Genomic DNA, 17,719 nt, shown 5'->3' with positions numbered 1-17,719 from the left:
ATTTAAAATCATCTGTGAACATGGGGATGGATACTAGACTGTGTGCCATTGAGTGGAAAGCTGCACGTTTGTGAGCTACGGGGTGTTGTGAACAAGAAGGTGTTCTGTGTCTGTACTTGTAGGTTTTATATAAATTTTGAAACAATGTGTCTTTTTGCTGGTGTCAATGGTGAGATCTATGATATTTATATATCCGTCCATTTTGAACTGACTACTTTAATCCTGACTGTTCAGGTTCTGCAAAAATTTATTGAGTTGTCTTGTAGTGCCAGTTCATACACACATCACATCACGTACATATCTAAACCAATATTTAATATTTGCACTCAAAAGATTCTTTTTTCAGAAAATGTCATATGATATGGTCCACGAATATTTCAGCCAACAGTGGACTGAGTGTGGAACCCATAGCTAAACAATCTAATTGTTTATACAGGGTCCCTTGGGAACGGAAGTAGTTTTGTGCGAAGCAAGTCTGAGCGGCCAGTCTCAAGTCATCAGAATATCTATGCATTCCACTACTGTTGGAAAACAAACTACAGACATCAAAGGATACTAATTTATCACCATTTGAGACAAGTATACCTTTTATCTTATTTACTCTATCCATAGAGGTTGAAATACCATGCTGTGGTTTGAATTTAGTCTCTCTCTTAATTAAGGTGCCCAGTTTACTTGCAAGTTTGTAAGATGGAGCAGTGAATGATGATACAACTGGACGAATAGGTACGCCTTGTTATGTAATTTAGAAAGCCCATGCATTCTAGTAGGCACTGGATTCATGTTAGGCCAAGAACTCAACCTTTTGGAAACTCTGGAAATTAATAAACATCTAACTCACAGTCCACATCTAATCTCAAATGACCAGACACAGCTCAGTACTTCCCCTCTCCTAAACTTCACATAATCCTCTCTGTTCTTCATTACTTCCCATACTGTCTGCTCCTAATTATTCTCCCATTTTCCTGCCTCCATTGAGTTCTTTTATTTTATTGAAATTGTCTATGTAATCCATTTAGACTGTAGTTACAATAGTTAAGTCTTCGTTTAACCGGTACTTGTTTACTATTCATGTTTAATACCTCTTGAAACTGTCTCATCAAGTACTGTTTTTATTTCACTTGTGTCATTTATTTAATGCAAACTGTTACATAGCCACAATTTTGAGTCTAGTGTTTATGTTTTTCCTGCTTGCTCTGTTTATATTTGCATATTGTTCAAAATGCAGTACCACCACACTTCAAAGATGGCATTTACTATCAGTTCCCTCACACTTCTCCATTTACTTGCATTTATTCATTTCCGTTTATCTTACTGAGTTTATCTTAAGTTTGTCATATATTCTGTAGTTAAACTGATAATTCTTTGAAACTTCCTGACAGATTAAAACTGTGTGCTGGACCGAGACTCGAACTCGGGACCTTTGCCTTTGGCGGGCAAGTGCTCTACCAGCTGAGCTACCCAAGCACAACTCACGCCCAGTCATCACAGTTTCACATCTGGCAGTACCTAGTCTCCTACCTTCCAAACTTACAGAAGCTCTCCTGCAAACCTTGCAGACCTAGCACTCCTGGAAGAAAGGATATTGCCTGGTAGAGCACTTGCCTACAAAAGGCAAAGGTCCCGAGTTCAAGTCTTGGTCCGGCACACAGTTTTAATCTGCCAGGAAGTTTCATATCAGTGCACACTCCGCTGCAGAGTGAAAATCTCATTCTGATAATTCTGTCTTTTAATTGGTTTGTGTATCACTCTCTAGGTTTTATACCTCCTGAAGTAGCCCTGTCAAGTACTAATTGTATTTTATTTTATTGGTTTCGTTTATTAGTGTAACCTGTTATGTAGGCTTGCTGTTCCAGTTTTGTGCTAAAGTTTTCCTGTTTACTTCCTTCATATTTAGATACTGTTAAACTTTTTACTTTTTGCATTGCATTACCACCACACTGTCAAAGATTTTTATTTACTGTACATTTCTGCTTCAATCTAGATGTGAAACTTTCTTTCCATTGTCATTTACAACCATTGTAACTTTTTTGGCGACATTAGTCAGTAAATGTCTGTAGATGGCCTCGTAAACCAAAAACCAGTGAACACAACAAAAGTAATACTGTAGAACAAAAGCAAACCAACACTTGTTCTACAGGAAGAACCAAAGGAAGATTCAGTTAACATGAAAACCAAATTAGCACACTCAATGATGACATACTTTGTCGGAAGAAGTCTACAACTATCAAACACAGGCCTTAATTTGAGGAAGGAATATCTGAGAATGTACATTTGGAACACAACAATGCGTGGTAGTGAATCATGGACTGTGGAAAAGACGAAATGAAGAGACTTTAATCATACAAGGTGTAGTGCTGTAGAAGGATATAGAAAATAAGGTGGATTGATATAGGATAAGGAATGAGGTTCTCCACAGAATAGGAGAAGAAAGGAACATTTGGAAACAATGACAACATGAAGGGACAGCATGACAGGACATGTGTTGGGACACAAAGGTATAACTTCCATGGTACTAGAGGGAGCTTTGGAGGTTAAAAACTGTACGGGAAGACAGAGATTGGAATAGAGCCAAAATATAATTCAGGATGTGGAGTGCAAGTGCTACTCCAAGATGAAAAGATTGGCGAAAGATTTGTAGTGGGCTGCATCTAAAAACTCAGTAGACTGATGATATACTACTTTATTCAAATTTTTTCAAATGTTCTAATGATTCTGTTTTAAATTTCTTCAGTTGTAACATTTACTTTCTTACAGAAACATCTAATTTATGTTGAAAATATAAGTAAAGTATGCTAAAAGTAGTGTTCTTGTATTTTCTAGTTACAAACAAATTAAGATAACATATGTAACAAAAAAACTTTTGTTGCAAACAATTTTTCTGTAAAATCTACTTTATCTCGTATTTAACCATATATGAAGGCTTTATTTCAATAGTGGTACAACTCCATTGTTTTAAAAAAAGGGAGTTAACCAACACTTCCACATTCATACATGTCATTTGTATCTTATTTTAAAGTGATACACCTCCAGCTTGATTCTTCCGCCAGCAGACTGCACTAAAACGCAGTCAATTAGAGGAACCATGCAGAAAATTATTTTAGTAGTGGTACAGCTCCATGCGCTTCATAATCTTTTGATGTGGCCCGATTCTTTTCAGTGCTGGCCGATACAATAGTTTTTTCAATGAACTGGAGAGGCCGATCATCCACATTTTCAAGTTACTGAAGGTAAAGATTATGAACAATTATTTTCTGGGTTTCATGGAGATACTTAAAAAAAGTGCTTGCAAAGCTATTTTCTGTCGATAATAACAATTGAATATATAAGTTTCTTTCTTTCTTTATTTACATTGTGTGCATATTTACAATAAAGTAGTGCTATATTACAAATTGTAACACATATGTTTTAAATTTTAGATATCAGTATTAATGAGGATGACATTTCAAATGACGAAACAGCAGACACGAATATAGTTACTGGCAGTTGTGAAGATGGCACAGCTGCAAATATTCAGGGTAAAAGCAAACTTTCTCAAAGCAACATGAGTATTATAAAAACTGCCTTGTATGAACAAAATATTCAGAAAAGAAAAAAAGGAACACTTGGGAGTTATACATTACAAAACTGGTAAAATCACTGCTGCCAAAACTTTTCAAAATTTGAACTGCAATTCTGCACATAAATATTCCACACAAAATTACAAACGATGAGGGAAAGAAGTTATTTGACAATTTATGGGTTGTGGGTGGCGGTGATCACAAAAATAATTATCTAAATGATTTATGTGCACGTCATTCAGCAAAATGCCCTACTCTGAAGCTGGCTCTAGTTCTCTGAAACATTGTATTTACAAATATCAAAAAGAGGTAAACAGAAACAGTGTTATAATATACAAGGATTTTTTTCTTCAAAACATTTAGTTTCTAATGGATGATTTTCTAAGCTTCTAACAAAAAGCAAGGCAGTAGGCATTCTTGCTTAACAGAAGGGTCAAGCATAAGAACAGAAACTCCATATGCAAGTAATTTATCAATTTTGTAAAGGAACACATTGAAAGATTTCCAGTCTCTGAGAGCCATTGCAAGGGAGGATAATCCAAACAAAAATTTTTAAATCCAGAGCTTAGTGTGGTCAAAATATACAATTTGTACAAAGAAAAACGTCTGTCTGAAATTAAGGGAAACATGGAAGCGTCCGATCCCGCCCGTCTGCTTTGATCCATGACGTCACAAATATGGCGGAAACAAAAACAAACACACACACACACACACACTTTCCACAAGAAGCCTAATGACACTAACGGGACAAGTGCGGGAAATTGGGTGTTTTTGGTGGGGGCAAACTAAATATAAACAAATTTAGACGCCTTGCATAGATACAACGTGTAAGTGAAGACAGCCATGCATGAATACCCACCCACCTCCCCAGGGGTCGTAACCCCTGCAACCCATAAAAGATAAAGATGCTTCGGTAGCTGATTAGTGTTTTTTGTCTTAAAAAAAAAAAAAATTCGGTAGCTGATTAGTGTTTTTTGTCTTAAAAAAAAAAAAAAATCTCACGGGATAGAACGAAGAGATCAGAAAGATAAATATAATAAACTAAAACAGAAATTGGAGGAAACAGATAATTAAAATAAGTAATAAGTGTTTTTAAATTAAAAAAAAAATCTCACGAGATAGAACGAACAGATCAGAAAAGTAAATAAAATAAGATAAAACAGAACTGGAGACTGCCACACTCAAACCAAACTCCGCGCCGTCATGACGTCACACACGACAACACCCTTACGTGACGGGTCAAAGCCGACGCGTGGGATCGGACGCTTCTGTCGACCCAAATTAAGTAATGTGTGAGGCAACACACCTATCACAAAATTTTTAATAATGACTTCAATTTCTGATTTCAAGCAGACTTCAACTTCTTCATTTCGAGCACCACATAAAGACATGCAATTTTTGTGACAAATTGCAATTTAAAATTCTTAAAGAAAATACAAAACTTAAAGTTGAATAGGAGTTTCATCTTTAGAAAATGGAAATTGCACTACACACAGCAAAGAACCAGATTACAAGAGGTTAGGTGCCCCCATCTTACTATAAAAGAAAGATGTATGTTTAACTATGGGAAATCCAGGGTGAAATGTAACAATATTATGAACAGGATAGTTGCAACTCACCATATAGCAGAGATGCAGAGAGGCACAACAAAAATACTGTCACAAAATGAGCTTTCAGCCAATAAGACCTTCACTGGAGTTACAACAAACACATACATGTGCGCGCACGCTCGCTCACACACACACACACACACACACACACACACACAACACATACATGCGCTCGCTCTCACACACACACACACACACACACACACACACACACACACACACACAAACTGCTGTGTCTGACTGGTGCCACAACTAAACAGAGAACCATACCAATAAGTATTTTTAGGATGAAACAAGTGGATCAAGAGGTTCACAAAAAATTTATATCTGTTTGCTAAAAGATATTCATGAATCAGTTGCTTCTCAGAAACACACAGTTGCACACAGTGACACATGTGGTGGCCCAATCAATTGCTTTAGCAGTAATGAAAGTGACAAGATCCTGATTCAAATATAGGCACACATGATTTAAAGTTCCTACTGCCGCATCGCTCATGTCTGCCCAATGACAGAGACTTTGGCCTCATAGAACAGAATTTAAATAAGAGAGTGTTTTCACACCACAAGATTTTTTTAAGAAATAAGGGACACTGGCAAGAAAAAATAAATTATCATGCCAAAATATCGTGGGAAACAACAGTGAATGAGAATACTGGTTTTTATGTGCTACACATTCCGCCAAAATGTGGATGAAGAAAATAATAAACACATAGTAGGATTCCTACTCCTCTACATAAGTACATACAAAGAAAGTGAAAGCAAAGAAGCAGGAGGACATGTTTGATTTGCACCCATTCACTCGTGGATATTTCTGTGGCCTACAAACAGTAGAAAAAATCCATGAAGATGAATAACAGTAATGGCTGATGCAGGTTGGTTGTTTAAGTCTTATAAAGGTTGATACTATTAAATATGTATTGAAGTGTAACTGAATTACAGTTTCTTCTAAATAAACCATTCTGCCAATAACACTGTGTTCCATCAGATTTCAGTGCAAGAATACTTAGGTTTATCTGCAATGTTGGATTTATTTTATTTGCATAATAGCACACCCACTTTGCCTCAACTTTTTTGGACATAAGACCCATGAAATTTAATGAACCAAACACAGAAAGAAATGGTAATCTCTTGCAACAAGCAATGGACTGCAATATTTTAATTGCAGCATTATCATCAATCAACTATGCTGAAGCCTCGCTATCTCGAAATGAACCAAATTGGAGGTGTACCACTACTGGAATAAGGAAAAGCTGCCCCTTGTACTAGGCCCCTCAGTTAATACATAAAGCTATAACATTAATTTTAATCCTAGACCATATACCTTGACATTAAAAATATCACCACATCAACAAAAAGCTCCAGGTTGCTTGCTAAACAACTGTTGATTTAATTTACCATCAGCAACACTAAAAAATAAAAATCTAGTGAGGATAAAATCTCATATGATGATCTTGCTTTCTACAGAAAAAAATCAATATGAACTGAAGATACGGAATCCTGAACAATCTAAACAATATTTCTAAAGCTGTATTGTTAACAGGTATAAAAATTCAGTTGTGGCATTGGTAACAAGAATTCAGAATGAATAACATCAGTGAAAATCTGATATACTGTTACCAAGTTACTGTTAGGTGGAAGAAAGCCATCAGATAATGATTTGTGTTGTGTAGATAAGGTTATTGTTTGACCAAAGTGAAGAACAGGGACCAGTGCCAACTATACGTTTCCTCCTGAGACTTAGATTAGCAAAACCTTCCGTTTCTCATTTACAGTTGAAGCTTGACGCAATCACTGAAAAGTGAGAAAAGAGGCAATCTCATTTTCAGCACTAAAACTGAAAACTTTCAATAATTTTTGAGTTACTTTGTTTCTCTACACCATTTCTTTGAATAATATCTTGATACCAAAGAAGTCACTCTGAACAACTAGTTTGCATGGTTTATTGGTGTGCAACTGTTTATATATGTGGCTACACACAGATCTGAACTGTTATGCCCACATAGAAACTGGCATCAGTGACCACGAGGCAGTTGTAACAACAATGATTATCAAAAGTACAAAGGGCAACTAAACCGAGTGGATTCACATGCTCAGTAAACTAGATAAAGAGGTGGTTGCGTAATATCTCACAGATGAACTGTAAACATTTAGAGCTGGACAGGAGTATGTTGAGGAACTATGGCTCAACTTCAGAAAAATAATTTACCAATCACAATATAGATATGTATCTAGAGTAAAGTTCATGATGGTAGGGCCCCTCTACAGTCTTCAATGACTGCTGTAGCAGAATTAATCAAGAAACCTCTCACAAAACTCATAGAATTTCTTGTCACATTTTATAGCTGCCAGTACAACCAGTGTTAAGTGTCCAGACACAAGCATAGCCCACTGCACAAAATGCACAATACTAGTATTATATCACTACAATATGAATGAATCACAACTGGAATCAATCAACTTTTACACATACCTAGGTGAATCTGTTTTTGGGTATATGAAATGGAATGATCACACAGGTCAACTCATGGTTAAAGCAGGTCCCAAACCATGGTTCTTTGACAGAAAGATGCAGGCAGTCTACAAGGGACACTCCTTACAAAGCAATCATGTAAGGACTCAGAATATTGCTCGAGCGTGTGGAACCCATAAAAATATGACTAACAGTGGATACAAAAGAGCACTACAAATGGTCTTGGTTTTTTTGACTCTTAGGAGAATATCACGTAAACTCGAAAATACATGAAATGACAGACACTGCAGATGATGAAGTCTACCTTACACTTGAAGATAGACTTCAACTATCTTGCAAAGTACTTATAAAGTTTCAAGAAACAATATTAAGAGATGAATCTAAATACATACTAGAATAATACATGGTACAGTGGGAAGTTCCCTCTGGCATTATCTTCGCAGTGGTTTGCAGAGTTTAGATGAGCAGTAGAAATTTGACCTATTTCGCATGGAACAGCAATCATCAGATATCTATGTTCAATACCTAAAGTTCAATCACCATTTCTGGAGGAACACAAGAACACATTGGAAGTAAATTGATCATCAACTGCCATTAAACTGAATGCTTTGGACGAAACTCATCACAGGACATGGATACAGTTCAAGGGATACAAACAATCCCACAGTAATAGTAAGTAAAGTTTCGTTTGGCAACAGTTTTCTTCTGATCGTTGAATTGACTTACCACACGCTTACAGAAGGACCTACAGATTAATGTGGACTGGAAACCACTATGCAACTCTTCATTTTCCACATTGACAGATGTACAAGAATCGTTAGTGACAAAGAAAAATCCTAGTACTGACCAGGAATCTAGTCCTGCCCTGCACACTTATATACCACGACAAACAGTTCCTTGATTCAAAGTATTTACAAACCGTTCCTTAGCTATACAAGCAATGTCATTTATTTTGTACTGATTAAAGTGCCAATGCCAAAGTGATCATTTTTTTTACAGCAATGCAGTACTTATCTCATTTCACTAACCAATGCTTTACTTAATATGTAGCACATCCTGAGATTGTATGGATTTGTCATCCAGCTGTCGAGTGTATCAATATGAGCAATAGAATAAACATGTTACCTCCATGGTTTTGTAAATATCTGCCTACTGTGTAGTCTGGACAACACTTGTGCTTGTTTGAAGTTTCAAATAGTAGATTTTTTATGCCTGTCTGCATGTTTCCATTTTTGTTTTTGCATGAAAATTCTGAGTCTCAAATTGCAGTTTCAATACGTAAGAATTTTAACAGCCATAAGAAGTAATTACCATATTTAACAATAATTTCTGGGGCCCCACCATTACCAAATTACAGAAATCTCTTACTGGCTGCTTTTGCTTACACTGCCTGTTGACACACACACCTAGTACTCCAATCATACCTCACAGTAAGTGTTGCTAATATTATCTTGCTAAGAAGTACTTTAGTACCCCCACCTTGTTCTTATTGGTTTAATGGAGGAATTCTGACAAAGTTTAGTGAGTACTATTCCAGTATTTTACATCTTTAATACAATACCTCTGAAATAGAAGCTATAAAACATCTGTATAAGCCAAATAAGCCCGTTAAATTACTGAAGTGTTACACATTATACTGTAGCCAGAAAATTACAGAACCCATATTGAAGATGTTGTTGATAAAGGACACAAAACTATTATATGAATGTGATCATAATGGCACTTATTAACAATTTCCTGTCCTGATCACTATTTTATTTTCATAAATTATACAACTAAAGCTGAAACACATGAAGTTGTATAGTATAAAATAAATAAATGAAAACCAGAAAGTGTTATAATAAGCTGTATGGCAGTAGTGATCGATTGACATTTTTGGTACCATGGCTTTGAGCCATGACATTATTGTGTTGTGCAGGTGAAGCCATACATGCATGCTGCATTCGTAAGTTAGCTGGTTTTACATTGGGCAATTGGAGCATTAGTTTATGCTGTGTTAGTGGGGGGCATTTTGATCTGTACGGTGGTTGAGTCTGTGTCATGTGGAGTAAATACGTTTCGAAATTAGTTTGGTTTGTGTTTTTCTATAGAACATATATTTGCTCTATATGTTTGCCTTTTTCGGAATGGATTTTAGTGTGATTACACTAGTTGTATGTTGTGGCAGGCGTGTGATTTCTCTGTGTTATTGCTAAGTGTAATGAGATTCCAACCCCATAGCTATGTTAACAGTAGTTGTGAAATAGCCACTATGATGGGACTTCAAAAAGTAAATTACACGTATCATCCCATGCTAAGACCATTGTGCAGCAACTATGACACACACTGCCAAAAGAGAGCACATGTTTTGGGTACCCTCCAGACAGTTCTGCTGCAGTATGCATGGCAGGTGAATCACTGTGTGCAACTGAAATGGTGCAAAAAACTGGAAATGTACTCCAAAGTTGAAGTAGGCCTACACAGACAGTATGATTCTACTGAATAAAACATCTAAATTTCACACAGATTCCCCAGGAAATTCTGATGGAATATGGACCAAATGCAATATCATATCCAGCAATAGTTAAATACTGTCAACAATTTGACCATACAGACAATGGTGATTGCTGATTGGGAAGCCCAGATCTTGCACCATGTAATTTCCATCTTTCAGTGACCTGGAAAAGAAAATTGGGGGTGGGGGGAGGAGGAGTGATTTCCGCATAAATGACATTCATACAGTGGTTCTCAACCCCGTAACAAAGAAACATATTTCCATTACAGAGTAACTAGGACTCATACAAAGTTTCGACCATTATTTACAGAACCTTTGCAACTATGTTGAAAAACACTGACATGTATGCATGTTACTTTGATGAGTAGCACAGTATTCAATTAAACATACCTGGCCTGCATAATAATGTGTAATTCACTTTCTGAAGCCCCCTTGTGAAGAGATTATGGAGGCAACCTGTAAGACGGTTACAAGGACAATAACATGTGTAATTTATAATTTGAAGACATATCTGAACCAACTTGTCATGAAGCTCAATTTTGTCTTATTTATTGGAACTTTTATTTATTAGCAGTGAAACGATTTTGTCATGTTTTTCATTGGCAACAGCATTTGATCATTATTGTGGATAGTCGTTATTTTCTAATAAAGATTGTGAATGACATAACCAACCCAGTCCATACACTCCCTGTTGCTCCACCACAGTGTGTGGTGACGCAGTGGTTAGCATACTGGACTCATTTGCGGGAGGAAAACAATTCAAAACTCCATCCAGCCATCCATAATTAGGTTTTCAGTGATTTCTCTAAATTGCTCTAAGTCCATGGCAGGATGGTTTCTTTGAAAAGGACATGGCCGATTTTGTTCCTCATCTGTTTTTTATTCGAGCTTGTGGTTCAACTCTAGTGACTGCACTGTCGATTGGACATTAATCTCTAATCTTCTTTCCTTCCTTTCCTTGTTGCTCTATTACAGAACTTCACTGAAAGAAGTCCTTTTCAGGACATAGCGTACAATAAATGGGGGAGAAGGGCAACTGAAATTTTATTATCATATTGTCTTTTGAACCATCTTCTTGACATCATCAAAATGGCAGACATACCACTCATCAAAATTCAATTTCCCAAAACTAAAACCTTGTATTCACTTTCATTAGGTTTACCACCTAATGATCCATCACCAGTAAATGATATGTAATGGGCCACAACCCCATGTATTTTCAATAGTTTGTGTGTGGTTCTTCAATAACACACACAGAAGTATTCTGAGACTTGCCAATTGTATAATGTAGTTAGGCCCTATTGTTAATTTACCTTTGAGTTAAATAGGGTCGACAGAAGCGTCCGATCCCAAGCATCGGCTTTGACCCATGACGTCATGACGGCGCAGAGTTTGGTTTGAGTGTGGCTGTCTCCAGTTCTGTTTTATCTTATTTTATTTACTTTTCTGATCTGTTCGTTCTATCCCGTGAGATTTTTTTTTTTAAAGACAAAAAACACTAAGCTACTGAAGCATCTTTATCTTCTATGGGTTGCAGGGGTTACGACACCTGGGGAGGTGGGTGGGTATTCATGCATGGCTGTCTTCACTTACACGTTGTAGCTACGCAAGGTGTCAAAATTTGTTTATATTTAATTTGCCCCCCACCCAAAACACCCCATTTCCCGCGCTTGTCCCGTTAGTGTCATAAGGCTTTTTGTGGAAAGTGTGTGTGTTTGGTTTTGTTTCCGCCATATTTGTGACGTCATGGGTCAAAGCAGACGGGCGGGATCGGACGCTTCCGTATTTCCAGTAAAATATTATGCAAATGTACACATCAAGCTCCTGTACAGGCCAATGTGTTATCACAATCTTTATATCACATTTGTTGGCTTTGTCAACTCAGAATGAAATTGTTATCTTCCAACCTAGTATAACCTCTGGCTACTTATCAGTCCATTTCACCATCCCTCTCTATCCACAATCATCTTTCAACACAACCTGAACCTGGGGCTACACTACAGATCATTTTGTCACCACAAACTATATTCCTAAGAGACAGAAGCAAGATAATGTCAGTTCTCTCTTTCTCAGTAAGAGCAAATATTATGAGATATGGCATAAAATTATCATACTGCAGGTCAAAGGAACCTCTAGTAGTACTGGAAGGCTTACCAGACTTTAATAAGTAGAACCTAGTGGTAAAAAAGGGGAGAGGGGCAACTTAATTTGTGTTATGTTGCACAGCAGAATTTTCAGTCAAATTTACAGAGAAACACCAAGTGGCACCAGACACAGGAACAAGAGAAGGATACCAATGGCAATGGTTCAAATGGCTCTTAGCACTATGGGACTTAACATCTTAGGTCATCAGTCCCCTAGAACTACTTAAACCTAACTAACCTAAGGACATAACACAACACCCAGCCATCACGAGGCGGAGAAAATCCCTGACCCCGCCAGGAATCGAACCCGGGAACCCGGGCGTGGGAAGCGAGAACGCTACCGCACGACCACGAGATGCGAAGGATACCAATACTTCCTTCTGGACACAGGGGCCAATAAAACAGTAAGTACGCCTAATCTAGGAAATGAGGCTCTTTTTGAGAACAGAGAGGTAAAAATCAGAGGTGAGCCTCGAAGGCTTTTTATTATATTTTATGATGTTGAAACATGATAGAAAAGGAAGTACAACAGGTTTCTCTATACAGTTATAGAGTATTAGTAAGGATTTATAACAATTTCTGGAAAGTTTTCAGATGTAGTGTGACCCAAGAAGGAATCCTACACACTTATGTGCTTATGTCATGGGGTAACTGCAGTACAATCATAGACAGGTCCTCTATCAATGATTGATTGGGCAATAAATGTGATTGAGTAACCGTAGTTCTAAAGTAATAAACGAAACCATAATTAACAGTCTGATTTTAAAGCTCCACTAAAACCTATGTAAAGCTGAAAAATCTAATGTCTGGCCAAGCAATGTACCTAATTAAAAAACATAAAAAGTTGTCTTGTACTTACCGAATAGCTAAATGAACTAATGTATGACCAGTATCAAATGCAGATGGGCGGTTGAGTAGTGCTACTTCTCTAGGGGAAAGTTGTCTTGTAGGGTTGCCTCCAGATGACAAGTATGCTTCAACAGGAGTAGGGTCTCCTTCAACAACACCAATGCATGCATCAAGCCAAGACCAATCAGCTTCACGCATTCTCTGTCTTATTCTCTTAACTCTTCGTTCATATTCACAATTGTTTGGTGACACAGCAGCAACAGCAGCTTCTGTAGCAGTCTGCGTACGATCTGAGCGGCGAGAATTTGATTTACTGTCAACAAATAAAACATAGTCTTAATTCTTATTCCACATCCTATTGGCAAAAATATTTCTGGGAAATCAGTTACACCAAATCTATACCTTTTACTGATGCCACTTTCTTCAATCAGTTGTGCTTGGTTCCCACCACCGCGAGAAGCAGTTATAAGAGACAACTCACGTTCTGGTGACGACACAACACTTCCTGTCCCGGAGTGCCTGGGTGTTGGTGCCAAATTGCTTTTACCTCCACTGGCCAGTGCATTGTTACCGCCATGATGAGTACCACACATAATACAATTAAGTGCTTTTGGCCAGTTTTCATAAGTACAAGTACTACATGTCCATTTTATTATTTGCTGTCGAGTAGAATGAGATTTATCAGATGACCGTACTTTGACATTTTCCGACTCATTGACTTCTCTAGACTCGGACGACGGCGAGAGAATGCGTAATGGGCCACCTGCCAATGATGATGCAGAAGTAACGGCTGAAGTATCACTTTTCTGCCCAATTTTTAAAGGTTGAATATGTTCATGAAGATTTGTTCCACCTGGTCTTGGAGAACGGCACTGTGTGCACTGAAGAGCCTTTGGCCAATTCAAATACGTGCAAGCACGGCATTCCCATTTACCATTATTTGCAGACCGATGTGTGTCACGGTGCGATGAACCAGATGCCAAACTTGGACCACATGATGGGTCTATGAGTGATGTGGGTGGAGAATCATCACGTAATTTATAAATGTCTTCTCCAAATAATGGTTTTGCGCCTCTACACATGGTGCATTTGAGAGAAGACGGCCAATTTTCATATGTGCAATATTCACATACCCATTTTGTTGTAGGTGGGTCACAACTCATACTTATAACAAAAGAAACGATTAACCCTATTTAAACAGCAAACACAAACGCTTCAGGCTTTATGAAGGTTATATGCTGTAACTGGATGACAAATCTGTTGAGGAAATCTGGAACAAACACTATGTCATAACATTGTTGAACGGATTGCTGGACGGACTAACTGTAACCTGCATTCAAGTACGTGAATTGTACAAACAGGTTACAAGTTAGACAACGGCGTCGTTATCAAACTGCGGCCTTAGAAATAAAGTTCTTGGCCCAGTGGATCAAAATGACATGGTCATTATCGCACATAACGTTATCTGAATACTCGACTATTTCACTTTGGACATCACTTGTTTTACTTTCTGAAAGCGGAAACAACAATGGATTAGCATATGCGCTGATGACAGAACGATATACGACACACTGTATAAAAACTGACATGTCAGGAAATATAGTCTTCAATTAAATACCATTTTAGAGAATCTGCGTTCTACTCACCTAGTTCACCTTCAACTCCAGTCAAATTTAACTTCGAGTTTCACTGCAGTGCAACATACTGCAGAATTCACCTGACGACTATAAAAAGCATGGGGGGGGATCTATTTTTGTTTCCTGAGTTCGTTAAGAGAAACTTTATGAAAAGAATGAGGACACTACATTCCCTAAAACACTCATCCAGTAATGAACTAAGGAAAACATTACGTCACAAATGTTGTAAAGCCATCTTTGAATTGTCTACAGTATCGATCAAATGAATCGAAATGTCATTCGATTTGAAGTAATATTTCTCGTTACGATATCAGTACAGCACATGGTTTTCGAATCCTGATCTTGCTCTGTGGTACACAATTACGATATTGTAAATGGCACGCAACGCACTGAAACAATGAAACTCTATAGATAATTTATTTTTCAATATAATATTTTCAAGGTTGACATGGACGATTTTTTGGCCAGTTAGTGGCATGCAAAAGGTACCAACAGTCTCGGACTGCGGGGAAAATTGAAAAAAAAAAAACACTTATTATCAACAAAGTAACATATTTGATACAAAAGGTCACTTTCTTATATTTACATCTAGATCACCTAGAAAGGCTGTAATTAGATATATATGATTCTACGCGAATGCCTACTCATTTCTAAAAATATAGTTTTAAGTAACGAAGCGTTCAAAAAGTGCATAACTGCATTGCTTTAGTATTTGTTGAAGAGAAAGTGGACTGGAGATCAAGATGAAACTTCGCAGTCGTTATGGATCTTTGACAAAATGTTAACTTTGACTATTGCGACAGATGTACCGTCAGTTGTCTTTTGCGGTGTGTTTGTGTTAAGTAATAGCATTGATAGGTACTAAGTAGGCTAGGTGTGGAGTGAACGTAGTGGGAGGATCGTTTCGGTGAATTTCAAGGAGTAGTAACAGAAAATGTTAGTTTCATTGTTAAAGAAAATGTTACTGGTGTATGTCTGTAACCACAAGCTGAACGAACATTTAATGTTATAGGACACCGAGGATAAATCTCAATGAGCCGCGATGGGACCAGTCCACGTATTGGGGCCGGGTGCGGCACTTTTTCGCAATAACTAATCCTTTAAATATCCTTGCATCAGAAGCTGAATTAAACCGCGCAAAGGAAATCGTAGAGACATACAAGTAAGGTCGTCTGCCGAGTTACTGCCAAAAGTCGTATAAATTCACTGACAGTCTTCATAATAGCATTTTTATTCCCTTTTTCAAGAGCTGGTGGTGACGTTGGTAATCTAACAGAAGATGAATTGTGGAGAGCCAAGGAACTATACGATTCAGCGTTTCATCCAGATACTGGCGAAAAGATGATGTTAATTGGTAGAATGTCTGCACAGGTTCCAATGAATATGACAATAACTGGATGTATGATGACTTTTTACAAGTAAGTTTCTGTTGTTTGTGTTTTAATATGCTAGCAGTTTTGCCGTGTTCAGTACATTCTAGCCTAGTCTACACTACAATTATTTATAAAAATTGTCACCAAGAGTCAATACAAGTGGAGGAAAGTAACTTGTCAGTTTAGGCTTAATGTCGTGGGTTAGAGGTGAAATAGCAATGAACAGTGGAAATATTAGTAGTAGCTTGTGTATAGCTATAAGTGCAATACCTGGAGTGGGGATGCCTAGAAGCAAAGTGCACCTAGAAATGGGGGACTGCAGTAAGCTGTGACAAAATGTGGTGAGTCAGTTTTCAGCCATCTGACTGAACAACTGGTAATAAAAATCCCATTTTGTTGAACATGATAAGCTGCACGTGTGTGCTCCATATTATTTCATGATACTCTCTGCTGTTAATGAGTGGTTTTCAACAGAAAATGCTATAGGGCCTATATGCTTCCACTGATCAAATATTAAATGCAATGATTAACCAAACATCACGCATTGGGATATTTTCTGATCTCTCAAAGGCTTATGATTGTGTGAATCGTGAAATTCTTCTAGATACGCTTAAGTATTGTGGTAAGTGTGTGACAGTGCACAAATGGTTTAATTCATACTTAACTGGAAGAATTTAGAGGGTTGAAATTAACAGTACAGATAGTCTACAAAAACCAGCAGTGTGTCCTCTAACTGGGGAGGTATCAAGAATGGTGTCCCACAAGGTTCAGTCTTGGGGTCCCTTATTGTTCTTAATATATATTAACGACTTGCCACTCTATATTCATGAAGATGCAAAGTTAGTTCTTTTTGCTGATGATAAAAGTATAGTAATCACACCCAAGAAGCAAGAATCAGCTGAGGAAATTGCAAATAATGTCTTTCAGAAAATTATTTAGTGGTTCTCTGCAAATGCACTCTCACTAAATTTTGAGAAAACACAGTTTATACAATTCTGTACAGTAAATGGCATAATACCATTGATATAGAATATGAATGGAAGTCTGTTGCTAAGGTAGAATACTCAAAATTTCTGGGTGTCTGCACTGATGAGAAATTGAATTGGAAGAAATACATCGATGATCTCCTGTAACGGTTGGGCTCAGCTAATTATTCTGTTAGGGTTATTGCAAATTTTGGTGATCAACATATCAGTAAATTAGCCTACTATGCCTATTTTCATTCACTGCTTTCACATGGCATCAGATTTTGGGGCAATTCGTCATTAAGAGAGAAAGTATTCATTGCACAAAAGCATGTAATCAGAATAACTGGAGCCCACCCAATACATACATTCACTTATGAAATTTGTCATTAATAACCCATCCCATTTCAAAAATAACAGTGAAGTGCATAGCTACAGCACTAGAAGAAAGGATGATATTCACTGTTCTGGATTAAATATCACTTTGGCACAGAAAGGGGTGAATTATGCTGCCACAAAAATCTTTGGTCATTTGCCAAATCGTATTGAAAGTCTGACAGATAGCAACCAACATTTAAAAGCAAGTTAAAAGAATTTCTTAATGTCAACTCCTTCTA

The 17,719-nt window shown here is 37.4% G+C and overlaps 2 protein-coding genes across 3 annotated transcripts in view; one reads left to right on the top strand and one right to left on the bottom strand.

Moving 5' to 3' along the window:
- Window positions 1-15,006, bottom strand: part of LOC126253394 (ubiquitin thioesterase trabid) — a 119,642-nt gene extending 104,636 nt beyond the window's left edge. For both annotated transcript variants that reach the window (XM_049954695.1, XM_049954694.1), the window contains exons 1-3: window positions 14,774-15,006; window positions 13,530-14,637; window positions 13,138-13,440 (exon numbers count right to left, since the gene is read on the bottom strand). In XM_049954695.1, the coding sequence (XP_049810652.1) occupies window positions 13,138-13,440; window positions 13,530-14,290 (1,064 nt within the window). In that variant the 5' untranslated portion in view covers window positions 14,291-14,637; window positions 14,774-15,006. The remainder of the gene's footprint in view (window positions 1-13,137; window positions 13,441-13,529; window positions 14,638-14,773) is intronic.
- Window positions 15,007-15,541: 535 nt separating this feature from the next.
- The window catches only part of LOC126251321 (sideroflexin-1), a 128,774-nt gene continuing 126,596 nt past the window's right edge, over window positions 15,542-17,719 (top strand). Inside the window, exons 1-3 of the mRNA XM_049951651.1 lie at window positions 15,542-15,700; window positions 15,777-15,926; window positions 16,012-16,182. Of these exons, the coding sequence (XP_049807608.1) occupies window positions 15,699-15,700; window positions 15,777-15,926; window positions 16,012-16,182 (323 nt within the window). The 5' untranslated portion in view covers window positions 15,542-15,698. The remainder of the gene's footprint in view (window positions 15,701-15,776; window positions 15,927-16,011; window positions 16,183-17,719) is intronic.

Source organism: Schistocerca nitens, chromosome 4, assembly GCF_023898315.1.
Source record: "Schistocerca nitens isolate TAMUIC-IGC-003100 chromosome 4, iqSchNite1.1, whole genome shotgun sequence".
Lineage (NCBI taxonomy): Eukaryota > Metazoa > Arthropoda > Insecta > Orthoptera > Acrididae > Schistocerca > Schistocerca nitens.
This window is presented reverse-complemented; position numbering and strand designations above follow the sequence as displayed.